Source organism: Anas acuta, chromosome 7 (genome assembly GCF_963932015.1).
Source record: "Anas acuta chromosome 7, bAnaAcu1.1, whole genome shotgun sequence".
NCBI lineage: Eukaryota > Metazoa > Chordata > Aves > Anseriformes > Anatidae > Anas > Anas acuta.
Genome location: NC_088985.1, coordinates 5203998 through 5219936, shown reverse-complemented (window position 1 = coordinate 5219936; position 15939 = coordinate 5203998). Strand labels below are relative to the sequence as shown.

The window sequence follows — 15939 nt, the reverse complement described above, 5'->3', positions numbered from 1 at the left end:
ATCTGATGAGTTTATTTGATAAATTGGCTTGAAATAGTGATCACTCTCTGTTAATACTTTGTGTTGTTTGTTTTTAAAATATACTATTTGGTGTTTAACCTATCTGGCCATTTTTCAGCGTGAAAGTCTCGGAGTGCTTAGTTGCTCCTTGTATTTCTGGCTGCTGTTACCACCCTTGTGCCTTCTTGGGTGGTGCCTGTGACTCTTTAAGCTGTGGGGACAAGAACTGTGTGTTATATTCAAGATCTTAGCAAATGACAGATTGGACTAAGTGATGGAATGGTGGTGTCTCCTGGTCTGTTTTCTCCCCTTTTTGTAATGGCTCCTGACACTACTGAGCACACAGAAGAGTTTGACAGCACTGCCTGTCTCAGTACCAGGGTGTCTGTTCTGAATGATAGTAGCTAATTCAGAGGCTGTGATTTCTGTGCTTTCCCCATGTGCCTCACTTTGTGTTCTAGTCCAATAATTTCATCCACCATTTTGTTGCCCAGCCAGGTGTTACTGTGAGTTCTTTCTGCAAACCTTTACGCTCTGCTTTTGTTTTGGTAGGCTGAGCATCTTAGCAGTGTCAGGAAAGATTGTCACCTTGTGCTACTCACCTTCTAGGTTAGTGTTGAAATAGACCACAAGCATACATGTATGTCTGTATTTGTGAAAGCAAACAAATGTTAACTCTAGTTTGTTTCTTATCTTTTAGTGGAGTTCTTAATGGGGCAGTGATTGAACATGTCAGTGTTTGGTTGATTCTATCACACTTTTTATTCCACAAGCTTTTGCACCTGTGCTTGTTGCTTTCCTCCAGGTTATGTGTTTCTCTTGTTTTATGCAAGCCCTCCCCTCCCCCCGATGTGTTCCCATCTTGCCAGGAACCATGCTCTTAGCTTATGTGGGGTTTTATCATCAGCTTCCAATTTCCTTCTACTTCTGCTATGTGCAGCACTTGGAGAGCAATAGTTCTTCTCAAATCATGTATTCTTTCCTGTTGCAGAAAGCACGGCCGAAAGCACGACAGACACCACTAGAGTCAGATCATGCTCCATTTTATTGCCCGAATAGCCTAACTTTTATAGTGAACTTAACAGGGGCGGACAGTGTTTCACACAAGATTATTGGTCAAAAGCACTCAGACAAACAACTACAAGAAAACAACCCCACCTGCAAGAAAACAACCCCCTTGTGATTAGCAGTCACATAGACCTTGTCCTTGAAGCCAGCTACTGGTAACAATATTTTTCTGAATTCCTAAATTGGGTAATGTGGGAACACTGTCATGGGAACTTCTCATAGTCGTCCTGGTAGCTTGGTTTGCTCAGCTACAGCAAGCCATGGGATTTTTGCCGTTTCAAAAAATCCCTCAACACTTTCTTAATTAAATTTTATTACCTCCTCTTTTTGTTGGGCAGGTCATTGTCAGAAGTCTTGATATCCTGCACCGCACAAAGTAATCTACCCAAACAGTAATCTACCATTCAGAGATGGTGGCTATGTCCTGATGGGAGAGCTCCCATCTAGGGTTAAAATTAGCAGCCAGTGCAAGGAGCATGCTTTAATTTCAGGTGTATGTGCTGTTGGGTTTGCTGTATTATATCTGAGATGTCTGTGAGCTTGGCTAAGGTTCCCAGATCATATTCCTTTTTGGCTGTAAGGAAATGAAGAGAGAAGAGGATGGAGGTACGAACTGGTGATGAGCACCCACAGGTTCTGAACTGATGCCAGGAGGAGATGGCAGGAACAATAAGCTGTGCAGGTCTGTGCTGCCTCTCCTTTCTCACGCAAATTACAATAGGTAGCAAAATACTCGTGCTAAAACGTCCTTGCAGGAGTGGATGCGGGCAGTGCTGCTGCTCTCATGTAGAGCAGAGAAGCTTCCCTGCAGACTTGCGTTTGAATGGCTTGCTTCACATTTTAAGTGCTTTCTAGTGCAACAGCCAGAGACTTAATAACAAAGCTTTTTTAGAAAGTACTTCTGAGCTGCAGAGTCCCATGGACCCCTTCCACCACCAGTTTTGCAGTGCGAGGAGACGCTAGCCTTGGTGGCCTGCTCTGGGCCGTGCTGATGACTGGGGTAGGACGAGCGGCTCCAGCCTGGTTACTACCAGGCAGCTCCGGGAGGCAGCAGCGGTGGCTGGGGGGGGTCCGGGCGGTTCTCTCCCGCGGGGGGACACCTCTCAGCCCCGGGGCCGGCCGGGCTCCGGGCCCCTGGCTTCCCCGAGCCGGGCCAGCCGCGGGGGGGCGGCCGGGGGATCCGGCTCCAGCGGCGGGGATCCAGGGCGCGTTTTGCCGCCTGCCGGGAGGGCCGAGTGCGGCGAGCTCCCCGCCGAGCCGCCCCCTCCCCTCCCCTGCCCTCCCGTCCCCTCCTCTCCCCTCCCCGCTCCCTCCCGGAGGGTCCGGCCGGGGCCGCCGCCGCCCGCACGTTTCGCCGCCGGGGCTCCGCCAGCCGCGCTGGGCTCGTCGCGCCGCGGGGACCGGCAGCGAGGAGGGAGCCATGAACCCAGCCGCGCCGAGCCGGCGCCGAGCCAGCCCAGCGTCGCCCCTCGCCGGTAGCCGCGGGCTGGCCGCGCCGCAGCCCTGGTACGTACCGGGGGGGTGGGGGAGAGTTGGGGGGGCTCCGCTTCCTCACGCTTTTAATTTTTAACACCCCCCACCCTCTTCTTCCTCTCCCCTCTTGCTCGGCCCGCTGAGGAGTTGGGTAGGGGGTGGCCCCGGAGGGGCGGTGGGGCAGCCCGAGGGCTATTGAGCGCCGACAGAGACACCGAGCCCACTCCTGCTGCCCCCCGTGGCCAGAGCCTGCCTGCGGAAAGCCGCCGGGCCAGCGAAACCGCCTGCGGCCCCCCCCGGAGGGGCACGGAGCCATGCAAGGGACCCTGCCCGGCAGCCACCCCCCCCGGCTGCGGGCGGGGGCCGTGCAGCGCTGCCAGCAGCTGCCGCTCCGCGCTGGGCCCTGGGGGAGCAGCCCCGGGGCGAGTTCCCCCCCTCCCCGGTCCCCCCGGCTTTGCAGGGGGGCGGCCCCTTTGTCTGCCCCCTGCAGCCCCGCGGGGACCGCCCGCCCCCGGGCGGGTCGCGGGGCCGGCGGGCCACGAGGAGCCGCCGCCTACCCCAGCGCCGGGCCTGCCCCTTCCCTTCTCCCCTTCCCTCCTTCCCTTCCCTGCTCCCCTCTTTCCCTTCCTCCCGGGTCCGCCCGCCTGCTCTCGCTGAAGGAGGCAGAGCCTGGCCCGGCCCAGGGGGGCCTCAGGCCCCCGGTGCCGCCGGGCAGCCGAGCCCGAGCCGGGCGGCCCCGCCGTGTGCTTTAGGGAGCCCCGAGGCAGGGATGGGTGAGGGAATGGGATGGCATGGCTCGCTGTGAGAGAAAAGGACAGGGCGGCCTGCTGGGGGGCAGGACCGCTTCGTCTTGCCAAGGTACAGCTCATTGCACCCCAGGGGCGTGTAGGGTCTCCAGAAGGCACCAGGCACAGCAGCGGTTTGAGGAGTCGTGCTTGTCGTGTGTGCCCAGCTGGTCCAGCACCTCAGAGAGACTTTAAAGAGCAACAGAGTCAGCGACCAGCACAGACCTGGCTAGGGAGCCCCGCTTCCAGAGGCATCAACGCTGTAACTGCAAAACTGAGCAACCGTGCAGTTGCAGCGCTGGATACTTAAAGAGTAACCAAGCAGGCTTAAAGGTCAAAGGTGTCTCTTTAAATTTTCCAGCCAGCGTAGAAACCTGTGAAAATAATTTAAAAATCTTCTGACTAGTAGCTCTTCCCAGCACTTTTATGGAGAGGCAGAGGACTCTTCCACACAGTAATCACCTTGTTTTCATTAATGTCAGTCAACACAAATTAAGAGTAGGGATTGAATCCAGAAAACGTAGCATTTGTTCAGGGTCTGGGCAGGTAGCCGGGCTGGCCTTGGCTGTGAAGGAGAAGGCTGGGATATGCAGGATGGGCTGGGTTACACGGGGCAGGTAATCAGGGAGGAATTCAAGGCGAGACTGAGGAACTTTCTGATAGTTGTGATTTCTGTAGGACTGAATTCTTAATTGTATAATAATTCAAAATCCCCACTGATAATGTTTTATTATAGCTGGTGCACTACCCGTGCTTGTTAAAGCCAGCCTAAGCATTTCCATCCTGCTTTCTGTTTTCAGTTACTTACATTTCAAAACACCTTTCAGGCTGAAATTTTCCAGGCTTAATCTTTGCCTGAAGGTTCTTCCCTCCACCTCCCCCTTCTTTTAATTGAGTTTGAGATAAGGTGATTCAGTTAGGGTGGTTGTTTTTTTCTTAAGGTAAAATCTTCAAAGAATGGAGTCCAGTGCTATCAAAAAGAAAATCATGGTTTAAAGCAGCATAAATGTAGAATTGGGGGAAATATGATTAGTTTGGGGAGATTGTTTGCTTTTTTTATTCCCAAGTTCCAGAAGTATTGTTGCAGAAAAGGTTTTCAGTTGGTGAGCCTTTAGAAATTACTTATCTTTTTGCTTTTTAGCACTTCTCCAAGTTAAGGTCAGTGTTTGGCTGTGCTTAACAGATGAAAGCAAATGCATGTTGCTCCCTGGGTCGGAGGGGTGATGCTTGCGCATGCGGTGTGAGCCTTCACAATGGGTTTTTGGTGCCAGTTGTTTGAGGTTTAATTGAGTTTTGTGGTTTAAGCATGTGTGGTTCCTTGCCTTTTTTCTTTCTTTCTTTCTTTCCTTTTTTTTTTTTTTATTGTTCTAATAGAGCTTTCCCTAAGGTAGGAGGGCTTTTTTGTGGTGCTTTTGCTAGTTTCCTTCACTGTGCAGGCTCCAAAGTGTATGCTGAAGTCATGATGCCGCAAAATGTGGAGTCTTGACATCTCTTGCTGAACTCAGTGAGACTGAGAATGCAAGCCTTGGGGCAGTCCTCATCTCCCGGTGCAGTGGGGGGAAGTGGGATCTGGTGGCAGTCCTGTGCTGCTCCAGGCTCAGAGGCAGGCTTCTGGGTCCAGGAGGGACAAACATCAGGGGGAAGGCCTTGCTGCTTGGCCAGCTGAGCATCAGCAGAAGGGTTATGCTCTCAAACTGAGGCAGCATCCTGCACTGCCTGTCCCACATCCCAGTTATGCTACTGGGAAGTAAGTCCAAGTTTAATATAGCTGGGTAAAATACTCCACTTTACCTCAGGAGTGGCATAATCCTGGAAAGCAAGGTGGCAAACATCAATGTAGAAAAATAGAAAACAGTGCTGTTGCAAGGCCTGCGAGGCTGCAGCCCTGTCTGAAGTGGTGGTTCTGTGGGAGAAGTCTGAGAGGCTGTGTGGTGGTGGGTGACAGGAAAGCGGGGAGGCTGTGCTGACAGGGGAGAGGCCTCTACAAGAGCCTGTGTACAATAATTCATGGTCCTGAGAAGGCAGGCGAGAAGTTTCATTTCTGTTTCTTAACCAAAACCAAATGGATGCTCAAGGATTAAAAGGGGAGGGGGGGGGCGGAGATGGATTTAAAGCTAATTCCCTCCTCAACCCATTTCCCTTCTTTTCATATACAAAGTGTTGTACAGAGCAGTCAGGAGACGCAGAGAATGGAGCAAGATTGAAAAGCAGGTTGACTGGTGCAGCTGGGAGGAGCGTCCAGATGATATGATAATTCTGAACGGGCTGAAAAAAGATTTTGTACCTAGCATGAGCGTCAGGTTTTCCAATTTCTGTCTTTTCTGGTGTATCTTGCATCATCCTTTAAAGCGCTTGCAGCTGGAAGATTGAAAAAGCTCCTCAATTCAAAATTGTAGATCAGAGATTGTGTGACATCCAAGTCAAATGGTGACCCTTATTGCTTGGGACCTGTTCATTATTGCTGAAGTGGCTTTTCTGAAAGCTTCTGGGTCTTGTTTCCCCACCAGGCTGATTTCAAGTGACTTTTAAAAAGACACCTTAACACTGAAACAAAATGCATTTGATTAGTTAATTCTGGCTGTAGTGAAACCAGGCTTGACTATTCCTAGCTGTGTGATTTTTCCCATTTCCTATGCAGCTATGTTTTTTGTTTTGTTTTGTCTTTTTTCAGGGGTCACTTGCTCTCTTTCATGATGTCACGAGAAGGCTGCCATCGTTTTATGAAAACATATCTTTTTTTTTTTTTTCAGATTTCCACTTAGTTATGAAACAGAAACTTGATAAACACTACTTCTAAAGGGATTTTTTTTTTACATTACTTTCAATTTCTTTACACACAGTTAATTTTTTCTATTTTTTTTTCCCTGGAGGCATTCCAGCAATATGGGGTTAAATTCCCCCTAGTGCTTTGTAGACGAGATTCTCATTATAGCTGTTTGGAATTTTGACCCAGATGAAACTAGAAGATTTAGCCCTTGATTAGCTTTTTAGTGGTATTTGTTGAGGATTATAGCAGTCAGTGGGATTGCTCCAGATTTATTACTGTGAGCAAAACTTAAGCAACTGGCCTTACAACCAGCTTTCGGTTTTGCACATGAATTAAAGAGATAAGTCAGCTCAAGTAACAAGCAGCTTCAGAATGCACAGTTACTATCTAGGGCAGTTCCCTGCAAACCCTCCTGTTACCTGGTTCACTTTATAGGGACGCCCGTCCTTTCTCTGGGGGAGGGCATGGGATATCCCATCTGACGTGGCATTGAGAAGAGAGCATTGAAGTAAGTTTGTTTCTCTCCAGGGTGGTGAAAAACTGACAAGTTGTTGTATTGGACAGTGAGGTTTATATTTGATAATCCTTTTTAGTTGGCATAGACATTTTGGAAATAAACTTGCTTTGAAATGTGACTAGTGTGGTGTTGGTATTGGCTGTCCTTAAGAAGTGATGCGAGGCAATTTGCAACTGCTGCAGGCATCAACGCAGAGTCATTGCCAGCCCTTTAAATGGAAAAGGGAGGGTAAAATATTCCTTAGTGCAACAGAAAACAGAACTTGAATGCTCAGCTTGTAGCTACCTAATATTTTGGTTCTAAATGTAGAAATGTAAACAAGGAAATAACAATGTAATTTGGTTTTATTAGAAACTTTCTTTTCAAAATGTAATTTTTCATCTAGCAGTTAAGATTATTGTGGCAGAGTAGTGCTCACTGAGACTCTGGGGTTTCTTTAAGTGGAAGTGAGGATTTTGTGCTGACAGGCATTTCTCCCAGGAGCTTACAATCACCTCGGAGGTCATATGCTCAGTCCCAGACAAATAAAACTGGAGTCCAGTATTAAAAGAAAAGGGAAAAAGTAAGACCTTTGGAGATGTATTACTCAGGTCTATATATTTCCAGGGACAAAATCAAAACAAAATGGATACAGTTGCTGCTGGTTTCTGTATGTTCCTGTATTGTTATTTCTGAGCAAGACAATACTAACAGCTTTTCTCATCTTCTCTAACACAGTATTTAAATGCCAGGCCATTTGCTACAAATAACAACATTCTTTCTTTACCAAGAAAAAGATCTTCAACCACTCTGTGTTCAGAGCCTCTGATTTTGGCTCTGAAAAGCAGCAACACTTTGACATTGTTACTTTTCTTTGTTCTTGCCAGGCAGGTGGGTTTCTGTTAAAAACAAAAACCAGAACCAAAATGTAACAGGATAGTCTTACTTCTTCAGTCTTGAAGCAACAGTGTTTAAGTTTCTAAATGCAGGTAAAAGCATATCACACAAATATAATTTTAAAGAAAAATAAAGATTGACAAGATAGTTATAAATTAAGCTTCTAATTGGTGATTTTGGACATGATGCTTCCAAAACTTCCCCAGCAACAGTGGCAGCTGTTTATGTAGAGAAGTAGTATGACCAGTGTTAACAAACATTCAGTATCTTCAGAAATCCAGTCTGTTTCCATTCCTGATCTGTTTTCTCATCATTCTGCTTCTGTTTCAGGGCTGATAAAGAGAAAAAGCTTTATCTCCTCCCTTCTGCTCCCCTCCTGATTCACACATTCCCATACTGTCTGGCCCTTGTTTGCTTGCTTTCTTTCTTGCTCTCCTGGCTATAGTCTCTGGAAGTAGCTCGCATTTCCTCTCCTACCACTGTTATGTAGCACCAGCCACTAATGGCTACAGATGTGCTGCCTGCTGCTTGTTTGCAGCTGGTTTTGCAGCCCTCCAGGCTATCCTTTGGAGCAAGGAGCCTTGTCTCATCAAACCACAGTCTCATCAAACCACAAAAAAAATGGGATGCTTTTTGCAGGCTGCTAACAACCAGTTTCGTAGACCTGTTGACATGCTGCTGATGCCCTCTTTGATGCTGGGTTCATGGAGTGGCAAGTGATGGCCATGCTCCCCTTCCCCCATGCCTCTCCAGGAAAGGGTGAAGGGAGGAAATCTCTCAAATTACCTTAATTTCAGCTTTGTATTTATTTTATTTCAGTGTCTCACCCACCTTCTGTAGAACACCTCTGCAGGAACTGTTTAGGTCTTTGGCAATGGCCTTTGAAGCATTAGGTTTATATTCTGTAGTACACAGAATCACTCAGCTTGCTGCTGCTGAATGGACAGGAACGGGGCTTCAAAGTGCTTTAGGCAAGCTGCTAGATAGAAAAGAGTATGGGAAAGTTAGCGGTAGCCTTGGCAGGTATTGTGCTAACTGGGCAGCCTGCTCCCAGCTGAGGCAAAGCTGTGGATGAGCTTACTGCTGGTGTGCTGTTTGGGGGGCAGCAGGAGACGGTGGTCCTGCACAGAGGCCATGCGCGTTGGCTGTGCTAGACCGTCTCTGTGGTGGGCTGATGAGCTTATCTTGGCACAGTGCAATGCTGCTGTCAGTTTTTTTGCACCCTTTTATGCTTACACAGGATCTGTTCTCACAGAGCCTGCTCTCTCTGCATGCTCTGTGCCTTTCTGTGTGCCCTGCACCAGGCAAACCTGGGCAGCATGGTACCGTTACACATTAAGTAGGCTGGGCTGCACCAGCAGGACTCTGCCTAAGAGCCCTGCTGGTCACCTAGGAACGATGACAAAGGGAAAGCACTCTCCTGCCTGAGACTAGAGTCTCTTGCCTTGGCTTTGCCTGCTCCCATTTTTAGGATGCTCTTGTCCACCCATCTGATCTGCTTGAAGAGCTAAATAAAACTTTGAAAGCCTTCCACAGATATTTTAAAATAGCATGCATTTAAAAACTGTGTACTTGAAAGAATTGCTTTACACTTTAAAACCATAAAAAACACAAACCACCTTGAAGAAAATTGCTATGGAGCAAGAAGAGTTGGTTGTACCCTCTGAAATGGCTGGACTGTATTTGGGGAGTTGAGGGGCTTTTGCATTGCACTCATATTTGGGGGCAAAAGCTTAGGATAAACCTGGTGGTATTGTGTTGATGGCAAATAAGGTGGTAGTCCTGCTGGTGAAGCAGAAGTCATGGCTTGCGTAGTACATTTGATATAGCTAGACGGGACCCAGGCTTGCAGCGTAGTACGTTGTTGTGAGATGTTATCCCGGGACATAACCCTGGGAAAGGAGATTCTTCCCTGGTTCAGTTCCTCCATGAGCAGCATTCCAAGCTAGACGTGCTTAGGGAGGTAGTTACTTCTCCCTTTTTACCTGGATTGTACCATGGTGGGCAGCCTGTGGGAGTGTGAAGGATGGCCAGGGGATGGTGTATGAGTGCGCACATACACGAGGTAAACTTGGCTTTGTTCCTTTTCCCCGAATGCCCTTAGGGTGGTAGCTTTCTGTTCCGCAGTGTATCTGTGGATTTAAATTTTACCTTTTCTTTCCCAAGGGCAGGAGTGGCTAATAAACCATTAATAAGATTGAGAAAGCTCAGTCTTTTAAAAAATGAAGTAACATTGTAAATATGGGGTGTTGCATGGTCACCTGAGTTTGGCTCACTTCTTCGTTGGTGTTCTAGGAGTTTAGGCAAGTTCTCCATTTTGCAGTGTACTAATATTTTCAAAGCTTTTGTGTTGATTGAACTTCACACCCAATAACAACGTTTCTAGTTCTACCTCTGTATTTTTAAATGGTCATTTTAGTATATGTGCTTCCTGTGTTAATTGGGCTTCTATTAATGTGATTTTTTATCTTTTTCTATTTCAGAGTTGACTCTGTATCACTACAGAGAGCCGCAATGGGAGTGTGCAGTTTTCTATTGAAAAATTCTCTCAAGAGCTCATGATTTTTTTCCATCTCTCCTCTTAACATTTCTACTACTCCGCAGACATGGCTCACCACGCAAGGCCTTCCAGATTAGCCAAAAAGGAAGAGATAGGCAAAAAGAAAACTAACCAGGGCAAAAAGAAATCTACCCAAGTGAGAAAGAAAACCGCAAAGACTTCCACAAAGGCTGTTAGTTCTGGAAAATGCAAAAAGCCAGCACAAGAAAAAGATGTTAAGAAAAAACAGCAAGAAAAGAAACCAATCATGAGCTCTTCAGGTAGACTTCTCAGGAGCAGTGTCACCAGAACCTTGTCTGGAACACCGTGGGTGAGTTTGGAGAAAGCTGACAATATCCTCTTTCATAACCAGGATGCTTTCAACTTCAATGGCTTTACAATGTCTCTTCGTAACCGATCATTCTCCCGTAGATTTTGCCAGGCTCCAATAATCACAAAACCTAGGAAAACTGCAGCACAGAAAAGGCTAGAAACAAAGGAAAAACATGAACAAGAAGCCTTGGCAGCAGTAGAAGAAAAAAATGTTGAAGTGGGCGAAAAAGCATTGGAACAGGATCCAGCACAAAACGAGGTAGCTCCTCTGCCTGTAGAGGATGCTCCACGCAGCGCAGACGAAGAGCCTGCTGCCACATGTGCCGCCCAAGAGGAGGAGGTAGAAGTACCTGAAACAAGTGACACTGTTCCAAGCAGTCAGGTAGCTGCCGGCGATACCGAAGTGTCAGAGGTGGGATCTCAGCATGAAGACCCACCCTGTGAGCAGACCCCCACTGATCTCAGTGCAGGTAGTTCAGCTGAAGCGTTTGTAGAAGCTGCCGTGCTTGTGCCTCCATCTTCTCCTGATTCCATAACTGCCTCTGAATCAAACTCGAAGGAGCATGTAGAGGTTCCCTTCGACCCGGTGCCTAACAGTCAAGAACCCGACTCCGGTTCTGTCGATACCTCAGACCTCAGTTCAGCAGCAGCGCTGGAAGAGTCGGTCCCGCTTGCTGAACCGCACACCGAAACGGAGTCGGACCTGGTGCTAGCTAGTGAAGAACATGACTCGAGTTCTGCACCCATAGTTACCTCTGAGTTTAACTCACAAGAACATTTAGAAGATTCGAGCTTGCTCGCAGAGTCCTGCTTAAAGGCAGACTGGGATTTAGAGTCAGAGAATAAAGACCTCGGTTCAAATTCCATCTCTTTGTCTGCCACTGAATCAAATTCACTTTTACATCTTGAAGGTGTAAGCTCCCCTGCAGAATCCCCCATGAAACTAGTTGTGGATTTTGTACCCGTTCACAAGGAACTTGACTCAAATTCAGATTTGAGCTTTACCAGAGAGATTTCAGAATCTGACTCACAAAACATATTTACAGCATGTGAACCAGTTTCCGATACCTCTTTAAGCAATATTGAAGTGGAGGATATTGAACAACTTGTTAAATGTATTGATGCAGAGACGTTAATTTTGAATTCAGGTTATGTCCCCGCTTTATCGTCAGATTTAGAAAAAAGCACAGTTGATAAAATCTCCAGTGAAAACTCTGGACAATTCTCTGAAGGTTTTGTTTCAGAGTTGCCTTCAAGCACAGAAATCTCTGCTCTTGCCTCAGAAAAAGCCATAAATGCAGACTTGCCAGCTGACTCAAGACTGCAGCATAATGATTATTCATCACAGCTGGGAAGTATTGGAATAAGCTTGAATTTGGTTCAGGACAACGTGAGCGACAGCACTGAAGCAGTTGAGGCCTCAGGGCCATCCTCTCGTACAAATCCAGCTGGTGATCACCCTGTTCCTTATTCAACCCTGCTCCCTATGTTAGAGAAAAAGAAACGAAGGCGTTGTGGAGTCTGTGAGCCCTGTCTGCGGAAAACAAATTGTGAAGAATGCAGCTGTTGCAGGAAACGCAAAACCAGTCACCGGATATGTAAAAAGAGAAAATGTGAAGAACTGAAAAAGCCACCACCGCCGATCACACTACCTCTTGAGGTAAGCCCGTGGAGTCTCAAATTAAGTCCACCCTTTTGAGGCTTGAGATACATTTCAAAATTCTGCAAAGGGAAATGCTGGTCACTGTGCAGCTTTAGAGGACTTAGGGTTTCTGTTGGAGCTAGCAAGTTGCGTTATGACTTTCTCTTGGTATCTATAGAAGGGTAGATTAAAGTGAGCTAGAGTTATTCTTGTTCCTCCTGCATAAATGCATAAAATCAGCAGTGAGCATGGTTTAACTCTGTGTTCTAGAGGGGAGGGAGGAAATGAGGGTAGTCTTAGGAGACTGTAAATTATTAGGAAAAGGGTCTGTGTTTCAAAATAGCTAAGGTTAACAGGTAAAAGAAGGAAGGCTGTGTGTGCTCTTCAGTTGGAGTTAGGATAATTTGCTTGTAATGACTCAACTGGTAGAAATAAATTGATAATCTTCAGGAGCAATTTGTAGCTGCATTTTCCCCTTTCACATCTCTCTGCCTTTCTAATGTCTATTCTTCTGTTTCTTTCATTTCATTTCTCCTGCCACTCTCCCTTTGTCTCTCGTACCATATCCCCCGCAAATACTTTTTTTTCCTGTGTTTCTTACTCATTTTTCTGATCCATCAGCCTTTTATAACCCAGGTCATTACTTTTGGAACAAAGAGGAGGGGAAAAGACAGTCTGTATGCCCCTGTGATAACAGCACTGACCTGCTGAGAGATTTCAGTTCAAGATCAGGCTTTAATTCAGGTAAGTAGGGAGTTGAACATCGATTTCCCACATCCCAACTGAATTCCCTGACCTCAGTGCTGCAGAGCCAGCCTCTGTGCTTCTGGGAGTTGGTCTGCCTGGATAGTGGCTGAGCTGCGGAGGGGGAGATGCCATCCCAGTAGTTAAATCACTGGGACATTTGCCTTGGGATGTGGGAAACTCAGGTTCAAGTCTCTGCAGCAGTGTGCACTCTGAGCTGAGCAGTTCACACTGGGGGGAATGCACCTGCAAAACCTTTCTCGACAGCAGCTTCATTAAAGCAGCGAGTTCTTGCAGCAGGTAGAAATTCCTGGCTGCTGCGGAGATCTCAGGAGACCTCCTGTTTTCACTGCTCCGTCCTGTGCTTGCCAGGTTTCGCAGACACGGCTGCTCTGTCTTCACAGCAGGCAAGGAGAAAGACAAGTCCCATAGCAGTGAGGGTATGGCATGCTCTCCTTCGAGGGAAGTGTACTTTAAATTAAAATGTTTAGGGAAGTAGGTTTAAACAGCTTGGCTTACAGTTGAGTCAAAATCCTTTTGTGTCTCAACTGTTTCCAAATACCTTTTTTAATAAATGGCAAGGGGCAATTAAAACGTGACTTTAAGATCTATAAGAAAGCAATAAAGGTGACAGAGGCTGGTCCTGACTTGTTACAGCAAGAGGGTAGCACCATGATGTCCTTCTGTATTCATTCTTTAGCCAGGGGGACTGAAGGAGCTCATGGAAGAGCACTGGTGGAGATGAGGTAGGAAACAGTTTGAAAGACGTGTTTTAAAAAGGGGGTTGGCAGGGTCGGTGAAAGGAAGCACTCCAGTTTTTCTGTCAACCTTTGTTTTCCAGGCTAAACATACATCTTTTCTTGTTGCTCAGCCTGACCTTCTCCTTGCAGATTAGCCTTGCCCCTTCACCCTTTCCTCTTTCGACGTTCCTTTTGCTTTCTTTGAGGAATTCCTTGTTTATATGCCTTTCTTTGGCAGCTTATTGCTCGTGTGCTTTTATTTTTATTAAACGGGTTGTGTTTTGTGCAATACATTTAGAGCTGCACCAGAGGCCTCCTTCATTTCTCGTTAAATTTTGTATGAAGTTTGAGTACTGTGTGGAGGAAATGAAGTATTCCTGGCATTTAAGAACATGTCGGGTATTTTCTCATAAAATGGTATTTGAATGAAACCTGGTGCCTTTTCGGATATTCCTAGATGCAAGTTTGGTCTCTTGTGTTCTCTAGAAACTGTGCTCTGAGAAAAGCATTTCCACGGCGTACATATGTTCCAAGAGCTCTTTAAAGATGTTGAGATACAGGGGGAGGTATCAGAGATAACATTTCCCATTCCTCCGTTAGCAGCTGTCCTTTAGATAAGATTCTCCCACTCCGGAAGGGAATCCCACTGTGTTTTCCCAAACTGTGATAGGGGTGGGACCGCAGCAGTGGGGACTTCCATGCCAGCGATGTGTTTCGAGTAGAGGGCAGCTGGAGAAAAACAGCTGTAGGTCTCTGTCCATGGTATAGAAAGTGAACGTAATTAAGAGAAATTAGGCTGGCTTCAGTGCGTTCATTCCTAGTTTGAGGAGCTGCACGGCTCTGCCTGTCCTGGTGGTGGAATGTAAGCATTTTTTGGAGGTGATTCACTGGGAGGAGGGTGGAGGGATGGATGTTCTCTGCACAATCACAGTTTAAACAGCGATGTTTTGCCTTAAAGGGAATCGTTTCTTTGCACTTTGACTCACCAGTGCCAAAGTGAGGGAAGTCAATGACAGCTCGGTGTTAGGTGGCTCTAGGAGAGCTGGTGCAAGGCTTGGAAGTCCGTGCGTGGTATTTAAAAAACAAACAAACGCAAACCCACAAAATGCTGTTTTGTTTTTTTTTTTTCTTAAGATCTTGTGTGGGTTTATGGATAGACGAGTCAGACCTGGCTTGTAGGATCCGTGAATGTAGTTTGAAGTGCACAGTCCAACACACGGCTGTGCGCGCGCAAGCATTCAACCCCGGGAGAGTATCGGTTGCATGTTTGGAGCTGGTATTGGTTATGTTACTGTTATTTTCATTAATTCACACATCATCCAGATAAAGATTTGAAAACTATATTGGACTTGAAAAATATCCCTTAAAAATAACATCCCCATAAACCCACCGTGGTATGTTACCTCGCTGAAGGTAATGGGTTTTGCAGGGCTGCCACAAGGAGAAGGTCTGGAGAAAGCATTGCGGGCTCCGCTCGCAGCCCCCGCGCGGCACTGCCGCTACAGGTAGTGCTGCTCGGCAGGGACCTGCGCTGAGGTGCCTTGCCTGGGAGCTGGCGAAGAAGAAATCCTAAACCTTGACTGGTTCCTGAAGGAGCAGCCAGATATGGAAAAGGTGTGAGCAAGCTTTGAAAGGCAGGGGAAAAAGGCTTGGTGTTGCGCATCCAGAAAGGGACAGCAGAATATTGCAGGAACATTCCCCAGAGAAAAGAGCATTTGGACAAGCCCAGCTGCCCGGCGGTGGGATACTCGGGCATTTTCTCCTCTTTTTCTGAGACTGCAGCTTTCAGGGCTGACACAGGAGTTGCTGAAGGCTGTTTCTCAGACGGTGGCTCCTAAAGCCCACCTCACTTTGGGAAGCAGCCCGTGGGGCTGCTGGCAGCTCATGGCACACAGCCAGGTTGTCTGGTGTGTTGCGGGGCAGGGCCCGGGGGTCTCCAGAGCTGCGTGTGGGGCGGCGAGGTGGTGATCCCTGCCTTAGATTTAGGTTCTCTGGGGAAAAGGGCTTTGCAGGGGCAGGCTCTGCAGATGTGACAGTGTCTCCAAAGGCTGCTGTCTGTCCTAGGGCTGGAGGGGGCCGTGCTGCGTGTGTTGTTTTGGTGTGGGTGTTAGAGGCGGGGGCTCTGTGGGGTCTGGAGGCGAGGGGAGAGCGGTGAGCGGGAGCTCGCTGCCCTTCCCGAGGTGTCTCCGGACGTCTCATTTACCAGCTGTAATCCGAGGAGCGGGGAAATAGTGCCCAACAATGCGGCCCGCTTGCTTGCGGCTTGCCGACGTGCTGCCGAAACCCCAGGCGCGTTTCAGAAGGCTGCTGCAATTAGAGGCGGCGGGCAGGCTGCCAGCCAGCCCCTCTCGCTGGGCTTCCGAGGGAACGCGCCGCCGGCCCGGCCGCTCCCCGGGTCCCCGGCCTCGGGTCCTGCTGGGGGCTGTGTGCGGGGGGGGGGCCGCCTGCCTGCGCC

The 15939-nt window shown here is 47.8% G+C and overlaps 1 protein-coding gene across 4 annotated transcripts in view; it reads left to right on the top strand.

Moving 5' to 3' along the window:
* TET1 (tet methylcytosine dioxygenase 1) overlaps positions 1-15939 on the top strand; it is an 84952-nt gene that overhangs the window by 8741 nt on the left and 60272 nt on the right. For 2 of the 4 annotated variants that reach the window (XM_068688869.1, XM_068688867.1), the window contains exons 1-2: positions 2173-2574; positions 9970-12018. In XM_068688869.1, coding sequence (XP_068544970.1) covers positions 10093-12018 — 1926 coding nt within the window. In that variant the 5' untranslated portion in view covers positions 2173-2574; positions 9970-10092. Of the gene's footprint in view, positions 1-2167; positions 2575-9969; positions 12019-15939 lie in introns of those variants that run through there. The other 2 variants (XM_068688870.1, XM_068688868.1) reach the window with 2 other exon arrangements.